This window comes from Balearica regulorum, chromosome 20 (assembly GCF_011004875.1).
Source record: "Balearica regulorum gibbericeps isolate bBalReg1 chromosome 20, bBalReg1.pri, whole genome shotgun sequence".
Classification (NCBI taxonomy): domain Eukaryota; kingdom Metazoa; phylum Chordata; class Aves; order Gruiformes; family Gruidae; genus Balearica; species Balearica regulorum.
This window is the reverse complement of record NC_046203.1, coordinates 2,866,525-2,882,820: the sequence shown is the minus strand read 5'-3', so window position 1 is coordinate 2,882,820 and position 16,296 is coordinate 2,866,525. Positions and strand designations below refer to the sequence as shown.

Sequence of the window (16,296 nt, the reverse complement as noted above, 5' to 3'; positions counted from 1 at the left end):
TGGAAGTAGCTCCCATGGAAGATGCTTGGAGCTACCTCTGTGCATCAGGGGCTGCTCTGAGAAGGGGATGCAACCAGGACAGCCTCCCAGCCGCCCCGGGAAGGGCAGGCTCTGCTGCCGGACCTGCTGCCGGGGCACTGAAACTGTCCCAGCATGCAGCAATCGTGAGGATGGAGCAAGCCGTGAAAGGTCGAACCTTTCCCCTATGAGCTGGGCTTTTCCTGAGGCAGGTTGGTCCCGTATGGTGAATGTTGGGGGGGGATTTGAATGAGGAAGGTGAGATAGGGGACAACGTTACGAAAGAGTCAAATGCCGCGCTGTGCTCTCCGTGGAGCGGCTCTGCCTTTGGGAGGAAGCTGCTGGCAGGCGGGAGGATGTGTAAGTATCTGTCTGTGGATCCCGTTTCATGGCTGGTGATCTCTCTATAATACTGGAGATGTGGGTTTAAAAACACAAACAAACATTTTTACAAGATAATCGTGTCCTGTTTATGCAGCTCTACTGGAAGTAGAGGAAACTCTGACCACTGCCCGTCCTGGGGTGCACTGATATTCGTAAAGGATTGCAAACGTACCCTTAAGGCATGTGGTTCTGAAGCTCTGCCCTAAGCCTGGGAGGGCCAGAGGCTGGCGGTGCTGCCTGTCCCCTCCCTGCCCCGTGTTTCCACCCTTGCCTCTTTGAGTCGCGTTTGCTGAGCTGCCGGTAGCCGAAATCTGAACTGCTGAGGTTTGGGGAAGAAAATTAGCATTGCAGAAGAGCTGAGGTTGGAAGGGACCTCTGGAGGGCTCTGGTCCAACACCTTCTCAAAGCTGGACTAACTTTAAAGTTGGCTCCGCTGGCTCAGGACCAGTCCAGCTGAGTTTGAACATCTCCCACGCTGGAGATTTCTCAGCCTCTCTGGGTGCCCGGTTCAGGGCTCGATCACTCTCAGGGAGAATAATTTTTCCCTTGCTGCATCTCATGCCGGTTCCCTCTTGCCCCTTTACTGCGTGCACCCGAGAGGAGGCTGACAACCCCTCAGCCAGCAGGTAGCCGAGGGCAGTGATTCGATCCCTCCCTCCCTTTCTCTCCTTCAGGCTGCACAGTCCCACCTCCCGCAGCCTCGCCTCGTCTCTCAGTTTGAGATATTTTTGGCAGGAAAAAATGGGACTTTGCTTCAGCCACGTTACAGTCAACAAGGTGGCTGGAGTCTACTCAGTGAGAAACGGCAGCACTCTGCTAGGACGAGTTTAACGCAGCGTTTCTTGGAGGTAAAGCACTTTGGAGAGTGAGGAATCCACCCAAACGTGTCTGAAAATGTGATTTCTGACCAATCAATGTTTGTTCCCCCAAGGGGCAACCAGGCATTAGCAAACACGTCTCGCTAAATGAGTTTTCATCGTCTGACACTTGCACACCAGCAGACCAGTGGAAAGGTCCAGTCTGGCCATTGAAACCATTACAACCACTGTCCTAGCAGCCAGGTTTCCCGGTGGTGGTCTCCGCAGCTGGTTGCAGAAGCAAGAACCTGGGTGCGGTTCCCTTGCTGTCCAACCATTGCCGTGCCGTTTGCTGAATCCCCTCCTGGGGGGACAATAAGTCAACAGCCAATTTATTTTTCTTTAACAAAAGCTTTTTCCAACAAAGAGCTTTTGGAGACGTCTCTCTCTCTCTCTTTCTCTTCAGTGAATAGCTTGTGCTGGTTTGCTACTTCAGCTTTCGGTGAGGTGTTTTTGTGCAGGAGAAAGGCTGGGGCAGGGTGGGCAGGGAGTTCCCCGGAGCGGGGTGTGCTCCCCTCCCCTGCACGGTCCAGGCTTGGTTCTTCTGCTGGTGCTCTCTTGGTGCCCGCTGAGCCCCCCGAAAGGAGCTCCCTTGGGGGGGCTGTGCCGGGCCGTGCCGGGCACCTCCGAGCTCTGCTTTGCCGAGGCCGTTCTCCGCTGGAAGGGCTGAAGCTCTCGTCCTCGAGCAGGATTTATAGCAGAAGTTGAGAAATGCTGAGGCAGGGGGTATTGGGACGGTTTGCTTATGGGAGGGTTTCTGCGTCTGTGCCAGACCCAGCTCCTGCACTTCTCCTCGCTGAGCCGGGACTGTCTGCGCCACTTTGCGAAGGCGGCACTGCCGTGTGTCCCTGGGGAGGGCAGGAACCGGCATCGCTGCAGGCAGGGTCCCTGCAGGAGCCTTCACGGAGAAGACCAGAAAGAAATCCTGGGGGGCTCCGGAGGGTTTTGCTTACAAAGTGCTTTGGCCTTGATCCGCTTTCGCTCTGACTGAGCTGGGCAGCCCCTCGCGGGGACGTATTTCTGGCAGTGGGTATTTCTGTACGGAGAGCGGCTGAGCCCACGTCAGGGTTCGCTGTGCTCCGCGGCTGTTTGCTGACAGGGTGTTGATGTTCTGCGGTGGTTGCCCAGACTGGCGCGTGGCATCTCCGAACCTCCCCCCAGCAGTAACCAAACGGTGGGCTGGTCTGAGAGCTGGGCTCCATCCACCCAGCCTGCCCGCAGGTCCGTGCCCAGCGTCCCCGTGGGAAGGCGCCCGCTGAGCATCGCCTTTCCTCGCAGCCTCGGGTGGAGTTTCCTTGGGCTGTTCTTCCAGGCACCATGATATGGCTCTGCAGGGCTGGCACTGCTCGCAAGTCATTTATCCTCGGCATTCCTTTCCCACGTAGCAGTGGGCATTGCTGTGCGATGCTGAGTGGGTTTTCAGTGTAGGACCACTGCAAAAACAGGCAGGGTGCTCAGCTGCTGCGCTCCATTACGAGGGCAATATGCAAATGCACTGCTTGATCCCGATGAACAGGAAACGATCCCGGATCCCGGCTGCCGGCACAGCGAGCTGACAGCTGGCATCCTTCGCGCTAAACAGAGCCGTTCGTAAACACAGCCACAGATTTCATCCCGGGCTGCGGCGCGGGGGCTTGAGCCCGGCTGTTTCTTGCACCCGTCCCAGAGCTGCGCTGGGGCAGCCCCCCAGCTCTGCTCATCCTCCCCGGTTTGTAGCCACCCCTCTGTGGGGGGACAAGACCCACATCACCACCTTCCAGCCAGGGCTCATCTCCGAGCTCCCTCCTGCCAGTTTCAGAGCTGGTCCCGTGTTTGCGGTCCCCGTCCTTCCAGTCCTTGTCCCCAGGCACGCTCCAGCAGAAAGCACGCGCACCCCCCGGGTGTGGGGCGATGCCGACCCCTGAGCTGGCAGCGCTGCAGCCGGGCGCCTGAGGGGAACAGGCTGAGTTTTGGAAGCGCTGAGCACTCCTCCCACGGCTGCTGGTGAGGCGCCAGCACCACTGAAAATCTCGGTGCCCTAGATAGGCGCTGACATGCAGTCGAGGCGCCTAAGGATGCCTCCGCTCGAAACACGCACTTGGGCTTTTGCTCTGTTTATTTTAGGTCCCCCATTCCCATCAGGTCCCATCAGGGCATGGGGATTAGCACGTTCCTCCTCCTCCTCCTCCAGTGGAGGCTTTCCTGCTTGTGTTGGGAGCGGGATGCCAGGCACGGCCATCCCTCGGAGCGGGCACCCGCTGCCAGCCCGGCTGTCGGGGTCGTGCGGGACTGCGACAGAGCAGGTTCTCCCAGCCCACCTCCAATCTCGTGCACAGTCCTTCCTCTGCAGGGCTCAGCCGCTTGACGGGACCACAGGGACTCGTTTAGCTCACGAGGAAAGGCAGGGAGATGTGCATTAGAGCAGCCGCAGCATCCGTAGGGCCATTTTGCCCCGTGGGCAGAGCCCTGTGCCCAGCCTTGGCAGCGCCTGCCCCTCTGGGAGAGCCAAACCGTTCCGGAAGATAATTGCAGAATTATCCCGGCAGCACCGGGAGCTGCCGGGCAGCAAGCGGGTGAGGGCTGGTCTGGCAGTGGCGGGCAACGCTGCCGTTTTGGCACCGCGCCTGTTTTGGGTTTGCGTGGCCAGATTTATTTGTTTCTAAACTTTATGTATTTCAGTTGCGACGTAGGTTTTGCAGAGGGATGCCAAGAAAAAAGCCCTACCTCTGTGGTTAAACGAGAGCCCCTCGAGGTGCCGCTCGACGGGGAGGAGGCAGCTGTGCTCACGCTGCCTGCCTGCCTGCCTGCCTGCGCAGCGTGGTTTGCTGCCGGTGGCAGGAGGGTTTGTGACATTTCTCCAGCCATCGGGCAGCGGTCGGGGCTGTGCACAGCTTGCAGAGCTGCCTCCGGACCGGGGGGTGCTGGGGGCCGGAGTCCCTTCCCCTGGGGTCAGCCCTGCTCCGTCCCGCGGTGGGGGGGTGGGCTGCCCTTCCCCAGCGCTGAGCACGGCCTCCCCTCTCGCACGTGTTTGCGAGCAGGACGCGTGCATCTTGCTCTCCCTTTCCCTTTCCTCTTGCTCGTTCCTTCTCCCCCTCTTTACTTTCTTTTTTTGTCTCCTCCCATCTGTCCTTCTCACATCAGGCTATTTTTGGGGATGAGTTTCTCACTGTCAATATGGTAGGATCCATGGTGCATCTTATGTCTTAGAGGATGAACACCACTTCAGGAAGCCTTCCCTTAGCAGTTACCTTGCTTGGTTCATCTTAACCCCACTGCCTCGCCGCTGTCTCGGAGGCATTTTGCGACCGGGGGCTAAAGGGCACTAAATCTGACGGCGCTGTCCTCCGGCTCTGAGCCTTGCAAGTGGTTATGAAGCAGCTGAAGCCATGTGTGGTGTTGGCAGGTTGTTACTTGGGTCTTTGTAACTTCCAGGGGCTTTAAGTCAAGGCATAATTTTGGGGTTTTCCACTTGGAAATGATGGTTGTATATTGAATAGGAACTGCACGACCAGAAGTGAATTTGTAATCCCCTTCATTTACCAAAATACCTGCCAGAAAAAACAGGAGACAGCGGCGAAGGCGCGGAGCTGGCAGGGAGTTTGCTGGGAGGGAGCAGTTCTCTGTGCAAGCTCAGCTGAGCTGCCGCCGTGCTTTGCTGCTCTCTGCTCCGTCTGAGCACCTTCAAGCACTTTAAACCCAGGGAAAGTATTTAGCCTCAAATCATCCGCACGAGGAGGATGAGCTAAATGCCACCCAGCTCCCGCAGCGCCCTGGCAGGGCTGGGAGGAGACCTGGGGCTCGGGGCCGGCTGCCTTCCCCTCTCCGGAGTGAAGGGGCACGGATCCACAGCCGGAATCCTTGGGGGAGCGGGGCTCGGGGGCTGCTGCCCGCATCCCTGCCCAGCCCGGGGAGCAGCGCTGCCTTTGCCGGGGGTGAGCTGGAGCCGGAGCCGGGGAGGCAGGACGGGGTGAGAAGGTGGCTGCTCAGCCGAGGAGCTGCTGCGCAGCGTGGGTGGGCAGGTGATTGCTCTCTCTTGTGCATAAGCAAGGTTTATTAGTGGCTTTTGTTCTAATAATACATACGCCATTGTCTCTTCACCTTCTAATAAACCCTTCTATTTTGTAAGGGGCTGCAGCTCGACACACGGTGACAGACGTGTCTCAGTGCCAGCAAAGCTTCTTCCCCCTCTGCTCCTCTCCTTTCTCTCCTTCCCTGCTCTCTTCCGCTCTCCGGGAGATGCTGCTTGTGCCAGCCGGGACCTCAGTGTCCAGGTTTAATGGTTGGCAGCACCAGGACGAGGGGCCTCGGCTTCCCCCGCGCGGCTACGGCACTTGGACAGACCCTGGACTCCGGAGGGGAGCGAAGGTGGGGCTCACCCCGTGTTGTAATTAGCTGCCACGTAGGAATGAGATGAGTCGAGGTTTGTCTGCACGGGGATACTCAGGGAGGCTGATCTGGCTGAAGTAAAAACGTGAATTTGAAGTAGGTTATCTAAAACGCATTAAAAGCCAGTGTAACCTTTCTGACCCGGTCAAATGGCTTTAATTCTGTATATTGTGAATCTGCTCTTTCCTTTCAAGGGAGTCTGTGCACAAAAGGGTTCCTGCCGCTCCGCCAATCCCCTCTAGCAGTTAACCTGGATTAATTGTCAGATAAGTGACACTGCAGCCGAGTCCGCAATGGCTGGGGTGGAGTTTGTGAGGAGCAGCAAGGGGGGGGGATGCTCGTGCAGCCCCCCTGGAGCTGGGTCAGCAGCTCTGCTCCGGCTGTGCCGTGGGTCTGTCCGTCCTTCCTTCTCCCCGCAGAAGACGTGCCCTTTCCGTGGTAAACCAGCCTCGCCAAGCTGAAACTTTTAAAAAAGTTTTTGGGATCTGGAAAACAACTGTTTTTCAGATGAGAATTTGAGTGAGTTTTAGTTTTCTTAAAAAAATTTCCATATTTTCTCAGCATTTAGACTGTTTATGAGAATTCGGGTGCCTGGTGGGAAGGAGAGGCTTCAGTGTGCCATCTCAGGGTCGCTTCCCCCCCTCTGTGATCAGCATAAAGGGGTTCATTCATTTGGAAGCCAAAAGCACCTTTTTGTTACTGTTTTATTGCACGTGCTTTAACCACGGCACAGAGTGGCCGAAGCCGCAGCTGGGGAGGTTTATGGTCTGTCCCTCACTTCAGAGTCCCTTCGATTCACGGTGCGAGATGTTTATTCGCCTCGCGAGCCCGTGGCTTGCTTGTCTGGGGAAGGTGTCCTGGGAATCGTGTCAGCTCATCCCGCTGCCCTGGGACCCACGGTGACACCAGACCTTGGGGGTCTGCAGGACCCCACCGAGCTGTGTGGTTGAACGTGCCACGGCTGTTGGGTTTCCAGGAACGTTCCTCTGCCTTGGGGAGCTGCAGCTGAAACAAGCCGCTGTTCGTACAGGCTTCCCAGTTGCCAGCTGGCAGCGTGTTAGGAGCAAACCAAATTGTTTGCTGTTTCTTTCCCGTACACGTCTCTGCAAGGCGGAAAAGGCTCCTGTGCAAAACCGAACGCAAGTGGAGGGGCTTGAACAGCCCCTGCTGCCCATGTGGGATAATCCAGTTTGGCAGGAGGGGGGCTGAGCTGGCTGGGCTCCTTCCCGGGGCTGCGCTTGCCTCTGGTTTGCAGCTGGAGAAAGTCTGGGTCGTTTATCAGTAATAAACACCAGGGCTGTTCCGAGGGACTCTGGGAGAGATGGCACGAGAGACCAGTTGGGTGTGAACTAACTTACCGCTCCGTGAGCGTCGCACCAGCGAGTTAAAAATTAGCAGGGCGGCAGGAGGTGGGTGGGGAAGGTGGCAGGTCGATGGCTTTTCACAAGCGGATTATTTGTGGGCAAGGCCGGGTCTGCAGCCCCGGGGACACAAACCCAGGCGGGGGTGCTGGGCTGCCTGCGGCATCTCCTTCTTCTCCTCGGAGGCCGGGAGCGGTGGCAGATGCTCGGCCAGGGCTGAGGCTGCAGAGCGGCGGTGGGAGCCCCCGGCAAGTCCTGCCCCGCGGCCCCCCGAGCGGCTCCCCATGGAGGCCTCACGGCCAGGCTGGGTGCGCAGCCCCTGCTCCTGGGACGCGGGGCCGTGTGGGACAGAGCACCGCCTCAGCCCCGCACCGGATCCCCTGGATCCCTCCCCTCCGGGCCCCCAGCATCTCTCCCAAGTGGAGCATCATCTCCCGTGGGTCTCCTGGGTCTGACGTGAGGGAGCGTCGCTGCCGGTGTCACCCTGGACGGTGGCTCCGGTCGGCACAGCCCGCGCTCTCTGCAGGCGTTTCGGCTGCAGGGCGATGAGCTCCTCCCTGCAGCCTTCGCATGGATAATAAAAGAAGAGTAGTAGCAAAGTAAATCACGTTGCAGGGAGGCTGCTCTGTGTGCCTTGTAGCTGAGGGATGAATTAGCTTTTCTTTGGACTCACGTTTTAATTGAAATGTGAATTTATTGCCTTTATTTAGTTCAAACTATACTGGAGTGCTGTGGACTCATAAAGCACAAAGCAAAATAAAAGAAAAACCTTTATGAGCCGCAACTGCCCCTTTGCTTTGGTTATATTTCTCGATTGCCCAAACTCCTGTTAAACAAAGAAAGGAAGGAGGGCACTGCTGGACACTGGGAGGCAGGGAAGGGCTCCAGCTCGGGCTCAGGCAGTCTCAGCTCATGCCCGCGGTGACGGGGACCCGTGGCCACCTGTGGGGATGGATGTGTCTTGAAGAGAGTGTCGGTTTTGCAAAGGGAAATTTTTCCTTCGCAGCTGCAGTTGTTTTGTTTCATAGCGCTGGGCTGCTGGCTGGCTGGCTGCGGGATGTACAGTACATGAGCACGGTCCCTTCGCCTCCCGCCCGCTCTCGTACATCTTTATGTTCCTCTTTCTCCCCCTGCCATGACCCCCATGTTACCCCCATCCTTTCTTTCTGTTCTTTTGTTGTTGTTTTTTTGTTTTCCCTTCACTGGGTATCACCTGTGTCTGTAAAATCAGCTCCATGGAGGTGTGTGGAGGAGAAACACAATGTCAGGCTCCTAAAAACACCCCAACCCGCATCTATCAAAATCTAATTTCTCCACAGAAACTGTGACACTGATTTGAGACAGAGCAGCGATGCAGTTTGTGAGACTCATTTAAAAACAAACCAAGCCAAAACAAAACAAAACCCCAAAAAGCATAAAAATTGAGTCCTTAAAAGGGCTGTACACTGACAAAGCCACCAGAGCATCACCGTGTCCCCAGTGTCCCCACCCTGGGGACCTCAGCAGGGACATCCCAGGCACGGGGCAGCCCCTGGCCGAGCACTCGGGTGGCTGTTTGTCCGTCCGGCGTTGGCGTTCCCCGTGGCACGGCTCCGGCCGTCGCTCTGGTTTCTGGCCGGCAGCGGTATGTTTCCCTCACCTCCTGTGATGCTCTCGCTCTGTAGGCCTCACGCCGAGGACTTCAGCGTGGATTCCTCCTTCTCGCAGTAAGTGCACCGCATGCGTTTCCCTGCGTGGGGAGGGGGCGAGGGCTGCGGTGGCACCGCTGGCCCCGGGGACCATCGCTCTTCCACCGGGGAAAAGCCAACCGTGTTGTCCGGAGAGCAAAAACCCCTTGCAATTTGGGGTGTTTGTGCGGTGCATGCGTGCATGGTGTCTCGTGAGCCGAGTATTTGGGGCAGTACCTGCTGCCGAGAGCAGTGGTCAGCCTTGGCTTTGGATTAGTGATGGATTATTCTGGTTTTAAGGGAGCTGATAAGCACTAGGTTGGTCCTTTGCTGCTCTTGGCACCAAGGAGTTGTGTACGGGACCAGCAAACCCTTCTGAACGAGCAATGGTTCCCACCATGGGGAGGACTGTCTGCGCTCAGAGACAGGCAAGTTTCTTGGGGGAGAAGTGATATCCTTGGCAGCAAATTGGTGATTACCCATTAGTGATGAGCTCCATGCGCAGACTCTAATTAAACAATCCAGATTCATCAGCAGACGCAATTATAGGAGCAGACTCATGAGTGTCAATCTCCAATGTTGCAAAACAAATAAGCCAAACATAACACAGTGTGTTATTCCATTGCTTCTTCTCGTTCTGGTTTTTAATCTATTTTATTATTTTTTTTATTAAGACCAAGCGGTGCCACTGCCTGGCCAGGGGCAGCATGGGGCCAGGGCTGGGTAGGAGGTGCAGCGGGAAGATGATTTGGGGGGTGAGTGCGTATCCCGTTACCCAGAGCACTGCTGTCCCCCGGGAACGGCCCTGAGCCGGGGCTCCCAACCCAGGGAGGCACCGGCCAGCCCCGCCATGGAGCAGCGTGTTCTGCTTCACCCCAGAGCCGAACTCGCCTTTTCAGGAGCACAGGGTGCTGCCAGGTTGGTGCCGCGCTGCCGGCCCCGCCATGCATCGCCGCCCCTTGCTCTTTGGTACCGAGGGCACTTGCATGGAGGGATCTTCAAGCCCAGCCCCTGAGTTCATCCCCGCTGCCTCCAGTGCTTCGGTGCCTGGAAATGAGCTCTGCAACTGCTGCATACAGTTGGAGAGGGATTATATCTGCCTTTGGGGAACGAGGAATTGATAAAAAGCCCATTTCCATTGCAACGTCCTCCCTAATTAAAAAAAACAAACAACAAAACAGGAAAAAGAAGTCCAGCAGCAGATTTCTTTTTCATCACTACAGATGCATCAAGCCTTTTTCCTGCGGTGTGTCAGGGCTGGCCAGCGCTCGTGGCCCGCCTCAGCAGAGCCCTTGTGCCCTCGGCGCGGTGCCTCCTGCCCAGCCTTCGTCCTCCTCAGACCGGAACGCTTTGCGGATGAGTGCGGGGCATCGCTCAGCTCGTGGTGCAGGGATGAGTGGCCGTGAGGACCGGCCTGGGAAGCCAACCTTGGTCTCGGGCAGAGTTTTTGCAGAAGTGGCTGCTTGGAGCTTGCTTTTCATCCCCCAAAAATAAAATTGCAGTGTTACTGCTGGAGCCAGGCTGACATTACCTGCATCCAGCTGTGTTTAATTTGCTGCAGAGTGGCTGGCAATATCACTCCTTTTCCTTGGGCAAAAATCACACTCCATAATAAAACAGATGCTTTTTTCCTGATTTATTCCCACGGTAAATGCATAAAATCTTGAAGAAACAAGTTTTTGAGCTGGTCCTGGGGCAACGTGTGCCACAGCATCCTGGTTCCCAGCGCAGCGTGTCTATTGGTATGGGACTCAATTTTCCTAATCATCATTTGTGACGTGCCTGGAGCCCGAGCAGCTCAGCCAACTCATTCCTGGTGCTGCGTGAGCTGCGGCTCAGGGTGCTCCCTTGGTCTGGCGGGGCTGTGACGGTGCCATGGGGGCTGTGACGGTGCCGTGGGGGCTGTGACGGTGCCGTGGGGGTTGTGACGGTGCCATGGGGGCTGTGACGGTGCCGTGGGGGCTGTGACGGTGCCGTGGGGGCTGTGACGGTGCCGTGGGGGCTGTGACGGTGCCATGGGGGCTGTGACGGTGCCGTGGGAGCTGTGGTGGTGCCCACGAGAGGCTGCTGCAGGACATGCAGAGCACTTTGGGGCTGGGTGCTGCCATGGGGATCGTTGGAACCCTGCAGAACAAGGGTACAGTGGCTTCAGTATTGCACCTACTAAAGGATGGGGGACAAGAGTGATTCATAGAAAATGGGCAGCTTTCCCCCGTTTGCAGTTCTTGGCCTTTTGGACCGTGCGGACTCACCCACTGGTCTCCCGAGGGCTCTCACGCGCCTCCCCGGAGCTGACCGCTGCCCTCCCAGCCCCAGCCCCGCGCCCTGAGACACGTCTCCCCTCTCGCCGTCCCTCGGCAGGTCGGCAGCAGTGGCCAGGGCAGGGACTTGACCCCTCAAGGGTGGGAGAGGCAAGCGATGCCCCGGCTCTCAGTCCCTCTCTGGTTGCTTCCTGCTTTCTTGTTTAAAAATGTGCCGGAGATTTAACGGAGAAACCGCTGCGGCAAGAGATGGTTGGGGCTGTTTGAAACCCCCTGGAGAAGCTGAGATATTCGTGGAGGAAAGCTCCCGGCCGAGGCGCTGGTGAGCGTGCTGGTGGTGCTCCACGGCGCGGTGGGAGAGCGGCCGGGTGTCCAGACGCGTTCGACTTGCAGCACGGCGTCAATCCCGCCCGGCTTCTCCGCAGGAGGGGTGAACCCGCACGTCTCCGCGGCTGATGAGGGACACAGCGCAGCATGCTGACGCTGCCCTGCGAGCACCGCGGCCCCGGCCAGCCTGGAGCTTGCAGAAGAGGCAGTGAAGCAAAACCAGGCGGCAGATTTTGGGGCTGGTCCCCGCAGGGCTGTCCGGTGCACGGGGGGATGCAGGGGACAGCGGGGCTGTGGCGGGGGATGCTCCCTCGGAGCCGTGCAGCCCCTCGCGGTTTTGAAGCCATTTCTGGCACGCTCGCCGGCACCGAGCCGGTACAGCCTTGTTGAAACCCACAGCCCTCCTCCTTTGAGTAATTGTTCAATTACTGCTTATTGAGCGTGGGGGCAGCCTGTTCCCTGTTTCTCACTTTGGCAGGCGCCCAGGTTTTCTCTACGCACGCAGCCGTGCAGCTATTCCTCCGTTCCCCCTCAGAGCCGTGCGCTGGGAGCAGCTCGTCGCACCGGTGAGCCTGGAGCTCCGGTGGGAAGGGCCGTAGCTGCGCCCCCGTCCCCCACTTGCCCTGGATAGATGGAGGATGGCAAATGGATATACCACAGGGGTGGTATTCAGTACGCAAAGCTCACTCAGTGTCATCCATCTCGCTGTGGCTTTTGAACCCGAATGCCTGTTACTGTCAACAGTGGAAAGAAGGAAAGAGCATCTCGGGAAGAAGTCAGGAGCCCTGGTAGCTGCTGGAGATGTGGCTGAGGATAGTTCATGTGGTTGCCATCAGCAGGTAGCTGAGCCTCAAGCTGGCTCGGTGGTTTATTTGGGCAGGACGTTGGCCTCTGCTCAGCTTCCCCGGGTGCTATGCCTGGTGTCGCTGCCCGGTGCCCGGGCTGGCTGCGGGGCAGAGGGGCTGTCACCCAGCCAGGGGCCGGGCAGCCGTCCTGGCGTGCCGCGGGGCTCTGCCAGCACCGGCCGCCCTCTGTGCCGGGCCGGCGGCTGGGCGAAGGACCGGAGGCAGCCCGGCTGCGGTGCGATGCCTTTGCTGAGCAGCACGCTGCCTTTTGCACAATATCCTCTGCTGTTTCTTGTGCTGCAGGGCGCTGAGAGCGGAAACGTTGCAGACCTGTGCTTCCACCACTGCTCCTCACCTTCCTCTGCCCGGGGCTGCAGCTGGTACCCACAGCCCATCCCCGGCGAGCCCACCTGGGCCACCAGCACGGCTTTAATCTCACCTATTGTATGCCACGGCCGCGTTTCTGGTGTATTTGACCCATGTGGTTTCGCAGGGAGGATGCAGAGTCATCCTCTGGGCTCAGCCAGGGTGGGGGGATGAAGCGGGATCTAATTTGGGACTGCACTGTCTTGGCAGAGGTGCGTGTTGGCAGCCACCAGATTGCAGAGATTTTGGGTTTGGTTTGGGGTTTTTTCCCCAAAAAATGTCTGAAGGATCTCGTTTGCATCCCGCTACTCGATGGGAGAAGCTTCTTGAGAATTTTTCTGGAACAAGAACTGCATTCCCGCCCAGCTGGAGTGCAAGAGCAAGGCTTAGAGCTGTGGAGAGATGCTGAGAATTCTTTCTTGTCTTTTATTTGAAGGTACGCTTCTCATGGCAAGAAGTCTCTAGTATGAAATAGAACAAAAGCGCCCTGGGCACCTAAGCCCCTCTTTAGAAAGCAGTCGGGAGGCTATGGGCAGCGTCCCGGCACACGGGGGGACAGCTCGCTCCCTTGGCTGGCCGCTAAACTTTGGAGCCGTCTCAGTTTTCAGGCCGCGCGCGGCGGCTGTCACATGCCGCGGGGACCGAGGGGAGCTGCCTGCGCCCGGCCGCCCATGTAAGTCTGCCGGGGACGCAGAGCTCGGGGGTACGGCTCCGTCCCCCGTCCCTGCCCGCGCGGGTTTGCCCCGGCACGGGGCTGCGTGTGGGTCGCAATTTTTTGTGGTTTACTTGTCTTTAAGGGGAGCGTGTTTATCCCCAGCTCTCGGGGAAGGTCCAAGCGTGGAGCTGGGGCTGTGCTCCTCGGTGTCTATTTTAATGCTGGTGAGCTGGGCTCTGCTTATCCTGGTCTTGCGTCCTGCACTTTTCTGAACAAACTATTGTGTCTTTTTTGGGAGCTCATCGTCTTATAACAAATTGCCTCTAATCTTAGGTTAATAAAGTACAATAAATAACCGAGCGAAGAAAATGAAATTGCTCAGGCATTATGAAGTGCATAATAGCAGTAATTACACTTCCAAGCAGAGGGCTTGTAACTAAACTTGTACTGCGATGATTATCTGCACGGCCCGGGGGGGTTCAGCCGGGGCGAGGCTGGGAGAGCGGCGTGCTGCCTGCTCCCTTCCCGCAGCGTGGGCTGCTGCCTGCGCCCCTCGGTGCTGCCCGGGCTGCGCTGGCACCACGCTGCCCGGCCGGCGGGAGGGATGCCCGGATGGCAGGAGGGATGCCTGGATGGCAGGAGGGATGCCTGGATGGCAGGAGGGATGCCCGGATGGCAGGAGGGATGCCCGGCCACGGAGGGGGTGGTTTGCATGGACCAGCTTGGCTGAGCTGCTGTGAAGGCAGAGCCTGTCGAGGTGTGGTTTTTGGGGCGGTTAATACAGTCGGAGTTTAGCTTGATTTTTATTTGAAGTTAACTTCTTGACAATAAAATTAAAGGGTGTGTTTTAGATGATATAATCTCCTTCCCTCAGCTGGAAATGGAGCAGGAGCTTTGATAATTTCTGGTGGTTGCTGCTGCCTGGTAAGAGCCATCACCCGTTCAGCCGTGGGTCGGCTCTGGGGTGTTGAGTTAACCTGGCGCCTGCAGAGCGGGTGCCAGCGCTGGAGCGGGCTGTCGGACCGGGGTGATGTCCTGACCCCTGTCATGCCAAGCCCTTCCTCTGCCCTCCCATCCCCTGCAGACAGAAACCCCGGGGGATGGTCACCCCGGGGGGCTGCCGGGGCTCGGCCGGGGCATCGCGGGTCTGTGGCTGCGGGGTCCCACAGAGCTCCAGGGGCTCAGCCCAGAAAGCAGCGAGGGCAGGTTGTCTCCAAAGGAACGTGTTCTTTCTACTTACTTTTATTCCTTCATCTCTTTGCAGTGATAAACACCCTCTTTCTTTCCCCCGAGTTCCGCTTCAGTCGCTTTCCAAGTGTTTCTTCTTGCTGCAGCCGCTATGACGGATGAATACATGGGATGCTTTGTCATTAAAAGTTAGATCTCTTCTAATCATTCAGTTCTTTTACCCGTCAGCGTTTATATTCATAGTCTTGAGGTGGGCTGCGGCACTACAGATCAGCAAACCATCTGTCTGGCGACAGAGATTTATATCGCTGTTTGTTTCTTTGGTACGGAAGCAAATGTCTGGGAGAGGAATCGTGCTCCCTGAAGTCTTCCTCTCCTCAATGCACTTAATCCTCAGGGACTCTGATGAATGGGGTGCCCAGCGCTCACGACAGAGCTCACGGCCAGTTCCTACCATATCCCGGGCATTTTTAATAAGGAGAAGGAGCAATTAGCTTCTGTGTGCAGCGTTGTGAGCAATTGTGGCAGCTGATTTATGCCCCGACACAGATAAATTATTTGCCAAGTCTGGCTTTGGAAACGATTAATTTTAGGACGTTAAAGCTGTGCTTGTGAAGCTCTGCATTCATGGCTGTTTGCTCCTAAGGCATCGTGCTGGCTCAGAAGTTCTCCCGCTCGCTCCCCGCTCGCTGCCAGCGCTCGCCTTGTGATCCCCGCAGCAGGGTCTGTGGTCGCCCACCCTCCTCCCCGCTCCCTTCTCGTGCCGGCGAGTGTTGCTGGTGAACACGCAGCGGGTTCGGTGCAAAGCCCCCCCAGCCGCTCTCCGGGCAGTCCCCGCGAGCATCGGGGGTCCCAGGGGAGACACAGGCTCAGGTCCCGTCCCTGCTGCTGGCTGGGGACGTTGGGGTGAGGTGCGTTCTTGGCGAAACCCCACTGCTCAGGTGCGTTTGTGTTTTAGCATTTTCCTCAGCTGATGCTCTGAAATGTCCCGGTGAGCAGCGACGCACTCGCATCGCTGCTGGCGGGTTTGCTGAGCGGGCGTCCTTCCCCTTGGCATTGTAACCAGCACAAATGCCAAATGTCTTACCAGGACTGGCGACTGCCCCGCCGAGGCTGTTGGTTATTGTCACCTCCCTTACGGAGCCGCTCAGTGCGTGACATCCCCCCCGAGGGACCCAGGCAGGGCGCAGGGTCTGCAGGGGACGTGCCTGCGGGTGGGCAACAGGAGCTCAGCATTTGCTTCCCGGTTTTCTTTCCTCTCTTACTACATCGCTGGGGACAAGATGACCCCGCAGCGTGGAGCCCCTCGGCTCTGCCCGCAGCAGCTCCGGAGCCGGAGGGGCTCAGACGGGTGCGTCTCACCCGCCCCCCCGCCGGGGCTGCGCCTGGTCCAGGCTGTGCTGCTCAGCCACCCCGAGCCCATCGCCCGGTCCCTGCCAGCCGCCAGACCAGGCAGGTGCCGGCGCGTTCCCACTGTGCCACCCCAAGGCGGGTTAAACCAGAGAGCGACTAACGGCTTATGGCAGAAGCATGCAAAGTTTGATAGCCCATATAAAATTTTATCCCAGCTGTCATGCCTGAGGTCATGGGTTTCTCTCTGTGCATTTGCTGTTTGTACTTAAGAGCCTTGTAAATTAAAAATCTGACTTTTCAACCCGATAAGGGAGTCCACGAGAAGCCCCAAGGAGCTCTCTAGGGTGTGCCATGCTTTTTACATGCTGGGCAGTTTCCCCACAAGCGGTCAGGCTGGCTGTGAAATGCCAGTGGGTGCCGGTGGGTGCCAGGACGAGGGACTCCCGAGCAACGAGGGTCTCCTAAAACCCTTTCCCAATTAGCTGCCCGATCAGCTCGGCGTCAACGCTCAGTAAATATTTGTTTACCCCTCTGTTGTCAGAGCGAGCAGCAGCTGCTTTCCGATAAATCAGGATTCGGTGGCGTGTGCCAGGCGGCACGCTCGGCTGGAGCAGGCAACACGTGTGCACAGGAGAAGTAAAATGAGGTG

The 16,296-nt window shown here is 57.7% G+C and overlaps 1 protein-coding gene across 11 annotated transcripts in view; it reads left to right on the top strand.

Moving 5' to 3' along the window:
- Nucleotides 1–16,296, top strand: part of KCNT1 (potassium sodium-activated channel subfamily T member 1) — an 88,589-nt gene that overhangs the window by 46,258 nt on the left and 26,035 nt on the right. For 3 of the 11 annotated variants that reach the window (XM_075772352.1, XM_075772347.1, XM_075772353.1), the window contains exon 2: nucleotides 8,650–8,691. The exons of 7 other annotated variants lie outside the window; for them this stretch is intronic. In XM_075772352.1, the coding sequence (XP_075628467.1) occupies nucleotides 8,650–8,691 (42 nt within the window). Of the gene's footprint in view, nucleotides 1–8,649; nucleotides 8,692–13,049; nucleotides 13,125–16,296 lie in introns of those variants that run through there. One more of the 11 variants, XM_075772354.1, reaches the window with a different exon arrangement.